This window comes from Nicotiana sylvestris, chromosome 2 (assembly GCF_000393655.2).
Source record: "Nicotiana sylvestris chromosome 2, ASM39365v2, whole genome shotgun sequence".
Taxonomy (NCBI): Eukaryota; Viridiplantae; Streptophyta; class Magnoliopsida; order Solanales; family Solanaceae; genus Nicotiana; species Nicotiana sylvestris.
In genome coordinates this window covers 98,358,661-98,368,941 of record NC_091058.1, presented here as the reverse complement: position 1 = coordinate 98,368,941, position 10,281 = coordinate 98,358,661, and the positions used below count along the sequence as shown (strand labels likewise).

The following is a 10,281-nucleotide window of genomic DNA, read 5'->3' as shown; positions in this document are numbered from 1 at the left end:
AGCGTTGAAGGTACTGCCCTCATATTACTGATCCAAGGTCTTCCGAGCAGCATGTTGTACCTCATATCACCTTCGATTACATGGAACTTCGTTTCCTGGATAGTTCCGGCCACGTTTACTAGCAAAATGATTTCCCCTTTGGTGGTTTCACTCTCCATGTTGAAGTCGTTGAGTACTCGAGATGCAGGCACAATTTGATCCTAGAGGCCAAGTTTCTCTACGACCCTCGAACGAATAATATTTGCCAAGCTACCTGGATCAACCAACACATATTTTACTTGAATTTTATTCATAAGGATAGATATTACTAGTGCGTCGTTATGAGGTTGTTCGATCCCTTCTTCATCCTCATCGTTGAAAGATAAGGTATCTTCTGGCAAGTAGTCCCGGGTACGCTTCTCCCTTGTGATTGTAACTTTGGTGCATTTAAATATCGAGCCCTGAGGAATATCGACCCCCTCCCCCAACGATCATATGAATCACGTGATGCGGTTCCTCCTGTTAATTTTTCCTATTTGCATCCCTGTCTCTAAAATGATTATTAGGTCGGTCACTCAAGAACTCTTGAAGATGACATTTGTTGAATAAACGAGCTACCTCCTCCCTTAATAGCCTGTAGTCTTCAATTTTGTGACCATGGGTGCTATGGTATTTGCATATTTGATTAGGGTTTCTTTGAGTCGGTTGAACTGTAGGGGTTTGGGCCATCTAGTATCTTTGGTCCGTCCAATGGCTGATACAATACTCGATGCATCGATGCTGAAGTTGTATTCTGATAACTGTGGCGCTTCATTAGGCTCGACATGTTTATCGAAGCCACTCTTACTCATAAGCCCTTGGGAGTTCTGTCCTCAATCATTCCTTCGATATCGAACGAGATTACATCCCGATCCGTTGTTTCTACGATCTGCGTTGTTTGGTTGGTATCGATCCCTATTTGACCGGGGCTCTCTATCGATGTCCCTTTTGAACTCTGCCTTCGGATTTATTTGGGTAGACAGAGTCGGAAGGGGCTCCTAACTAATCATCCTTGACCTTGATATTTGAATGGTATCGATTATGTACATCGGCCTAGATAACAGCTGGATATTCAATCAAATTCTACTTTAGTTGTCGTGACGCTACCGAACTTCCCTCGTTCAAACCTTGAGTGAAGGCTTGGACAACCCAATCATCGATGACCAGGGGTAGGTCCATGCGTTCCATCTGGAACCGAGATACGAATTCCCTTAGCATTTCATTGTCCTTTTGTCTAACTTTGAAGAGGTTTGACTTCCTAGTCGTGACCTTTATTGCTCCGACGTGTGCTTTTATGAATGAATCAGCAAGCATGGTGAAGGATTCAATGGAATTGGGTGGCAAATTGTGGTACCATATCATTGCCCCCTTCGATAAAGTTTCTCCAAACTTCTTCAACAGAACAGATTGAATTTCGTCATCTTTTAAGTCAATTCTTTTTATTGCGCATATATAAAAAGTGACATGTTGGTTAGGATCAGTGGTTCCATTGTATTTGGAAGATTCTAGCATGCAAAATTTCTTCGGAATGGGCCTCGGAGCCGCACTTGGTAGGAAAGGCTTTTGTACGAAATTCTTCATATTCAAACCCTTTAAAATCGGGTGTGCTCCCGGTATTTCATCAACCCGTGAGTTGTATGTTTCTACCTTTTTATCATTAGCCTCAATTTTCTTTTCTCTTGATTCGATTCGTTTAGTGAGCTCCTCGAGCACTTTTATGAGGCGGGGTCAGTTCCCGATCCGTCATCATTCAATTTTTTCGGTATAGGCTCGACCCTATGAATAACTTCCTGTGATGCATCGAGTTCGATTCTACTTGGTGCTCGATTCTTATTTTAGAGCTGCACTATCGCAGTTTGCTGAGTCTGCAACAATTCAAATATCATTCAAAGGCTAATCCCGCCTTCTTCACCACTCTATGCGGTCTGATCGGCTGCTCGGGCGTCTCTACGGACGCTATTTTCAGGGTCGGCGCCTAAATTTCCATGAATCGCAACGCGAGAATTGACGTCGACTGGATCTACAGCCTATGGTCCATCGGGATTGATTGGAGGTACTTAGTTTTCCAGAGCGGCTATGTGCTCGTTCTCGCCATGAAGATCAAGGCTGGAGTCTGTGTGAGTGGGCACTACTTGAGAGTTTGACATGTTGATTCCTGAAATCAAAGACACTTACGAGAACAAATGTAAAAGCAGTGTGTTATGAGGATTAATACTAGGCAATCACTGTTATCCTTAGTCCCCGGTGGGCGCCAAACTGTTTATCCTAAAAGTTGGATAATAATTAAACTTATAATTTAGTTTTAAGGATATGTGATTCCATCTAAACTAATGGATAAATGTAAAGATGTACAATGGAAATTGGCAATAAAATAAAGCAAACCGGTATTGCAACGTAATTAAGCTCTCGAGCTCTATGCCCTCGAACAGATTAATGCCAGAATAGTAAAAGATATAACAAGCTGATGAACATGAATGTAAGCTAGGAAAATGTTATATTGTTTTGATATTCGTGAAAGTAAGGTGTCTACAAATGATAGGGACTCCTCTTTATATAGTAGAGGAATCCTAATTATGGTATAACTTTAATTACATAAGTAAATCTCATGATTAGCCTAAACAACCGTCCTTGATCTGATCTGTTCCGAAATTTCCGCCGTGATCTTTGATAGGTTACGGATATCTCGCCTTTTCGTTATTGCGCTTCGTTCGAAGTCTGTCATATATGGTCTCGATCGTTGTTGGCTTCGATCTCGATGAGCACCTCGATTATCGAGTTTGATACCTTATCTTCGTGCTCTGACCTGATCCATTGTGAGACTGACCATCGACGTGATTCTCCGGTCTCGATTAAATGGCAAAATCAGACAAGTCCTATTTTAACCGTATACAATAAATTATTAGCGTTTATTAATATCTAGTACGTGAGTGGTTACCATGCGTCTTTACCTGTTTATTACTTAGTAGTTTTTACCTTTTACCTGTTAATTAGTTAATTTGTGCTTTGTAATGGAGTTCCTTCCCACAAAAGAAAGTAAAAGTTATACAAGTAAAACTGTGATGGCATGCAGGCTGGGAAATCGAAAATCAGTTTAAACATGAATTCAGGAGGTAGAAATTAAAGAATGATTTTGTGCTTATTGGTTTAGGTATGGTAGTCGCATAATTATTTGTAGCGAAGCATACAGAAACTTGAGTATCCTAATCGAATGTTAGTGTTTCTAGGTAGAAGTGGTGAGTTAGGTGAAGTACCGAAAGGAAACTCGCTAAGGTTTTCTTGTTGGCCACAAGCAGATAATGCTAATATTCCAACCACACAAAAATAAAAAAAAATAAAAAAAATCGTGCTATATGAATTAGCGCTAGCATGTCTTTAGTACAAGTTAAATTAATGTTTAAGGACACATTTTATATTTTGTTCCACCACCTTGAATAGCTAAATTCTGTTTATATTTTGTGAGAAATAGTTTAAAATGAAACGACTTGAACGATTATTACTCATGTAATCGACTTGCTTGGAAATAAGAATTGAGGTGTATTATTGTTGTGCCAAACCTACAACCCTAGGCCCTACATACATGTTTTTGCACATCTAACAGACTAACACAATATCCTACTGATGCTACCACAATTAGTTTCTTACAGATGGAAAATTCAATGTAGAAGTTTCAATCTTCTGTTGAAAGGATTCGAGAATGCTGATTTCCGAAATAATGAGTCACCCAGATTTTTTCCAAGACCCAAACTGACCTCTATGGTTATCCACTCCTCTTTAATATGGACTATTTTCACTTTTAGCCCGCACCACAAAGTTATTTATATTCGGTAGTCGAAAAAGTATATAAAATTTGTATAATTTTTGTATATAATATATAGAATATATATATATATACCAAACAAATATTTTTGAGCTATTATTTTAAAAGCGGCTATACAACATCACTTTTATTGAGTTTTAGTTCGGGCCTCAAGCAGGGTAACACAATTATTGGGCTTCGACATTTGGGACCAATAACTTAAATTTTATTGAAATTTTTACAATCCTATACCATATAGGAAACTATATTATCCTCAATGTTTAAGGTTTGATTTAATTACATTTAGTATACCTAATTACCAATTCTATACCATAAGGTGTTTTAACTGTACATTAATTGTACCTTATATCACTCCTAAATTAAAGGTACCGTATATTCCTCCATATCTCCCCTCGTTTCTCTCTCCTAAACCCACGACCCCACCCACGCATCACGACACACACACACGATTCTAGCTATTTTTACCTCTGCTAAAACCAGAAAAACAAAGGTTCAAACTCACTGCTGAAGCTTCTTATATAAACCTAGTCAAATTTGAAGTCAAAGCTTCAATTTCGTTCATACACACTTTTAATTCCCCTTGAGCTTCAAAATTTCTTAATGAAGGAGAACAAAGCTTCAAAATACAGCCCTAAAAAAGATGTAGAATCTGATGTACCTTCTTTCGATTTGGGTATATTATCACCACATTCACCGCCAAAGCAAGGGAAATCCGCACATGCAATTGTAGATATGAAGCATAGTGTTTCTCCTCGTCAAATCAGGGCTGAAGCTAGAACTAAACAAAAATATGATTTCGATGTTGGAGAATCTTTGAAGCCAATCAAACAAGCAGATAGGAAACGAAAAGGGATAGTTATAGATGATGATTTTGTAGAAGATGTGCCTACCAGTAAACCTGGAAAGAAAGTTAAGGTGGCTCCCAGTTCAAAAACTCCCAAAAAGAAGAAAAATTCAAAAAAAGCCTCTGGTGTTAAAACTCCTCAAAATGTTCGAAAACACTCACTGGTAAAGGTAAGAATTTTTTAATTTCTTCAGTACTTATTTCGCATGTTTTAGTTGGCAAACATCTATAACTCTGTGGTTTTTTTGATTTGTAGATTTTTGTAGAAATATTGTATATAAATTGCATATGTATCCATGTTTTTAAGCACTCAAATAATGTGAAATTATTTGTCTTAATTTTGTAGTTTAATTGTAGATTTGTTGATCTATTTTAACATTGTTGTTAAGTTGTATAATTTTGAAGTTATTTTGTAGAAACATACAGATGTATCAGTGCTTTTTAATTACTATATTAATGTTAGATTACATTTGTTGAATTTTGCAGAATGGACTTTTTTTTGCATACCATAATGTTGATTATGGGGTGCTTAGATTCCAGACATTATGTGACCCTAGCATTCCTAGTCAAATTAAAGCGCTTTTATCTCAAAATGGTTTGAAGCTGTTCAAGAAGACATGTTTTAGTTATTTACTGTTCAAGAAGCTGTTTAACAAAATTCTTCTTTCTTTCTATACATTTAACCATTTTTTTTGATGGTTTGGTAAATATTGACATGTTGTTATCTTTTTGCAGAGATTGTGGTATATTTGTTGCTGCCTTTGCAGAGTATGTTAGTATTGGAGAATTATCAATTCCCCCAGAAGACCTTTCTGATATTGACCAATACCGTAGACGCTATGGAGCTACTTTGGGACTATGCTAGAAAGAAGCAGGAGCTTGGGGCAATTAGTGATAGTGAGGTGACGAGCAAATTGGTAAGGAGGAAAGGTGCACAAGCTTTGAATGAGAAAACACAAGTCCAGAGGAAGAAGAAGTAGTTGTAATCTTTTGAATGGAACATGTAGTACAATTGTGTAGTTGATGCTAGTTTATAAGAAAGATGATAGACAATTTTTTGAACATTTTAGTATGTTTTAATTGTAGCATACTTGTGCTACAATTATAGTAGCCTTTATTTTTTTTCCTTATCCAGTATTGTAGTTCAAATGGAAACATTCTGTTGGGTTTACATTCACTTGTTGAATCTTTACAGTACTTGATCTTCATTATTTTTAGCATTTAAATCCTTTCCAACTAAAATTTTATACAGTTATTCTGATCTACATTATTTCCATCATAAAGCTTCTTTCTACCAGAATTTTAATCTATATATTACGTCAGCTACAGATATTTTGCAGTTTTTTTGTAGTTGTATTTGTAGATATTTTGTAGATTATTATAACAGTGTGTTTTGTTTCTTTTATATTTATTTTGTTGAATGTAAACAATACTCATCTACAATATGGCTTGGTTTTTAACTACTTTCCTACAGATTTATAATGTATATACTTTGTAAATTCCCGATAATATATTTTTTTAGTAGTTTTATTGTAGATAAACTGCAAAAACACATTAGCAACTATGTAAAGGATTGCATATATAATAAAAAAGTTATAGATTATATACATAGAAAACATTCATAAACAAATCAATATATGAAAGTATTATCTCATTATAGAAACATCCTAACTAACTACATTATGATCTTTAAAAAACCAACTATTACACATCAACATCTGTTATCCAGAACTAACTAACAAATTTTCATCAAATATTCTGTTAACTACATAGAATTTTATTTCATTTTGGATGCATTCTTGCAAGATCTTTTGTTATGCCCTTCTCCTCCGCAGTTGCCGCATGAAACCTTGTACTTCTTTGAATTTATTTCATCATATGTTTTGTATCTTTCTTTCTGAGGTCTTCATGGCTGCCTTTTCCCTCCTTTAGGTGGATTTACTACTTCTTCAGTTATATGTTGTGGCACATTCCATTTGCTTTCATCAGGCAGCGGATTTACTGGTATTTCATACGTACGCAAGAGGTTCGCCCTTGTATAATAAGGAGAACAATATTCTTCAAAGGACTCATCCCTTTATCTTAAAGTAGCCAAAGCATGTGGACAAGGTAGTTCATCAAGCTGGAATTGCCCACAACTACATTTCTTGTTTTCAAGACAAATAATATAGCGCCTCACACCATCTATTACTGTATGTATGTAGTCTGTTGAAGCCCTCACCTACGAGTACATTACAAACAAAAAAACAATTCATATATGGTTAAAATCAAGTTATATACAAAATATCTACAAAACATCTACAAAATATCAATAAAAAAATTACATTGTGTTGTTTATAAATTTGATTCAATAAATAATCAGATCTTACTCTAAGCTTGTGCGACAATGTTTTGTTGTCATACAACTCTTTGTTGAATTTATATCCAAGGTATGTGAATGTACCCTTTGCTTTCAATAATTTTTCTTTCGTCCAACGTTCAAGAAGGGTCCTCATATACTCTAATAATTCTACTATCGGCAACTCTCTTGCATATTTTGTTATAACATTCAACGACTCTGCTTTGTTTGATGTCATAGTCCAAGTTCTGTTCACTATTGCAAGTACTCGAGACCATCTATGATATCCAATATCGTATAAGTATGCTTTAACACGGGGGTCAATATCCTCAATCTTTGACATCCTTTCATTAAATTCATCAAGTGTGTATGACCGCGCCATGGCAAAGTATAATTCACTTAGCTTAAGATGTCCCTTCTTGAACTTTACTCGTATATTTGTCCAAATATGCCACATGCATGAATAATGTGGCATACCGGGATAAACAATAGATGTTGCCTTCAAGATACTATCATTCCGATCCGAAATAACACACATGTTTGCTCTTTCACCATACACGAGCTTGAATTGCTCAAAAAACCACTTCCATGATGCGTCATTCTCTGAATCAACAACAGCATATGCCAATGGTAATATGGTACCTACATTATGTGGCAATAAGCAATTAATTGGCTACAGTAAAAATGCAGAAGAAGACATATATATACAAACTACAATTATTCTACAATATATCTACAATTAATCTGCAAGTACTAAAAAAGAATACAAGCTACAATATTTCTACTAATAAAACTTCAGTACCTGTTGTATCCATTGTACTAGCTGTTAGTATTATTCCCCTGTACGCTGACTTTAAAAAGGTCCCATCAACTACTACAACTGGCCTACAATATTCCCAACCACTGATTGACGTATAAATCGCAACAAATACATACAAGAAACAGTCATCGTCTGCCTTCTTCAATTTAACTACAAACCCCGGATAGGTCTTCTCTAGAATATACAAATAACTAGGCAATTTGTTGTAGGAGTCAGCCGGATGACTTCTCAAAAACTGTAAAGTCTTTTCCTTTGCTCTCCAGGCTTGCATATAGGTTAGATTCATGTCGTGTTCAGACAACATGTCAAATTGAATGTCTTTTGGGGTGTAAATTATCTTAGGATCAAAATATTTTGGAATAACTATACTACCAACTACCATGGCAGTAGGTTTGCGTTGTATGAATGTATTGTCCATTAAAGAGCATGTGTGCTGTTTGTCCAAATTTCTGACCTTGAACATTGCAAAATCATTTATGCTAGTTGCCTTGAAGTGCCATGTACAGTTTTCACCAACACATATCAGCCAGTAGCTACAAAATAAATACATTTTAAATAATGGGATAAAATTTAAAATTTATTTTAGCTTAAACAATCACATTATACAATAACAACTACAATATAACTACATTTTAACTATAATTTTGCTAAACATTATCACAAGGAAAACTGAAGAAGTAAAAAATTATAAATAAACTACAAAATTAAAAAAATAATAATATTTGACTATTTCATATGTTCATACCTTCTAGCACTAGATCTTTTAACCCTGAATTGGAACTGGTGCATGACAGAATAATGTTTCATTGCAGTTGCAATTGTTTCCTTGTCTTGGTATACTTGTCCTACTTCAATAGAACTTGGTGTACTATCTGTTATTATTATACTTTCATATTCCTCTATAACGGGAGATGTTGGCATATCAAGTAACGTTAGTATTCCAGATGAACCTGCATGAAAATAAATATAAATATTGTCATCACCAGTTTGTAGAAAATTTGTAGAAAGGTTGAAATTCAGTATTTCATATTAATTTTTCAAATGTAGAATAAATGTAGAACTTTTGTAGATATTACAGAAATCCATACTGATATATATAAGTAGTTTATTTGTAGATACAATGTAGATAAATTGTAGTTCATTTACAATTTACCAGAATTTCATAGAAAAAATAACATCGCACACCTGCAGATGTGTTCTTATTGGTGATACTCAATTCCATATTGAAATCGCGAACAGTTATACATAGTGAATATGATCCTAAGTTTTTGTTTTCCTTTTTCGTCTCCATGTATACACGAACACCCATAGCGTTCCTAATTTCCATTGGAGGACAATGCTCGTTGACAATGTATTTGATTTCTATAATTTTTTCGGATGTATCAATCCTTAATTGTTGTGCTATTGTAGAAATCAATAGACTATAAGTCGCATCGTCATCGACTACAATGCCATCGACCTCGAATTCTCTAAATCTCCCATAGCTATCCCAATTCCCATTCGATTGTAGCATAATTGGTATCTTTGCCATAATTGCTTTTGTTGCAGAAGAATTGTAGAGGATTTTGTCGATTTTTATTTGTGAAATCAGAGAAAATGTTGAAACAGAGTTTTGCGCAAAAAACAGAGTACTGGAAGTTTGTAACGAAGTAGACGATAATGATTACTGTGCGTGATTTGCGTTGGAAGATCTGGAAAATATTTAATTCCCCCTTTTTAGCTCACCTAAATAAGGAATCCTACAACTATAATAATTTCTTATTTAATGCATTGTATATATTATGTAGAAATACTATTAACATGAAGGGTAATATGCAGATTTTGAACATATTTGGTAATATAGTTTCCTATATGGTATAGGATCGAAAATTTCCCAATTTTATTTTAGCCATTTGTTGTTCGAAATTTTACATAGTATAGTTTCCCAGCAAAATAATAGCCATTAAATATACTTTTTAATTATTAATGTATTACATACATGTTATTATTCATATTTTATACATAATGCATCTATAGTTTTTGTATATTTGACTAGTGCTATAATTATTATTAACCGACCGACCAAATATGTTAAAAGTCGGATTTTGTTGGAAGTAGGGAAAATAGAGAGAAAAAGTTTGTGACACTCGAACCTTACAGCCATAGGATAGAACTGTATATCGTGTCTCAGAGTTACTACTTAATCCTGGAATAACCGATGAATCTGAGTTCTAGTTTTTCCTTTTTTTTTTCAAAAAGAACTCTAGCTGCTAACAAGTTTCAAATTCTCCTTAAACTAATTAAAACTGTGTAGTATTATAGTTCAAATGCAAACAAGAACTTTTCTTCAATTTGGTCCAAACATCCCACAGCCTCAAACTGCCAAACTCCAACAAAGAGTAAAAGGACGAAGAAGAAGAGCCCAGTGTCAGTCAACATTGTCTGCTGATGTGATTTTAAGAAAT

The 10,281-nt window shown here is 34.8% G+C and overlaps 1 protein-coding gene across 1 annotated transcript; it reads right to left on the bottom strand.

Moving 5' to 3' along the window:
• Positions 1–6,756: 6,756 nt before the first annotated feature.
• LOC104211013 (uncharacterized) lies at positions 6,757–9,368 on the bottom strand. The gene is made up of 5 exons (XM_070166235.1): positions 9,023–9,368; positions 8,583–8,787; positions 7,820–8,370; positions 7,049–7,659; positions 6,757–6,900 (listed from the first exon to the last, which is right to left on the bottom strand). The coding sequence occupies exons 1-5, from the start codon at positions 9,366–9,368 to the stop codon at positions 6,757–6,759; spliced, it is 1,857 nt and encodes a 618-aa protein (XP_070022336.1).
• Positions 9,369–10,281: the final 913 nt, after the last annotated feature.

What these genes read in the sequence shown, in the direction of transcription:
- LOC104211013 (XM_070166235.1), bottom strand. Translation starts at nt 9,368, where the DNA reads ATGGCAAAGATACCAATTATGCTACAATCGAATGGGAATTGGGATAGC. An exon ending in TAGTACAATGGATACAACAG is followed by an intron (nt 7,660 to 7,819) that starts GTACTGAAGTTT and finishes CACATAATGTAG; the next exon opens with GTACCATATTACCATTGGCA. An exon ending in CATTGTCGCACAAGCTTAGA is followed by an intron (nt 6,901 to 7,048) that starts GTAAGATCTGAT and finishes ATGTACTCGTAG; the next exon opens with GTGAGGGCTTCAACAGACTA.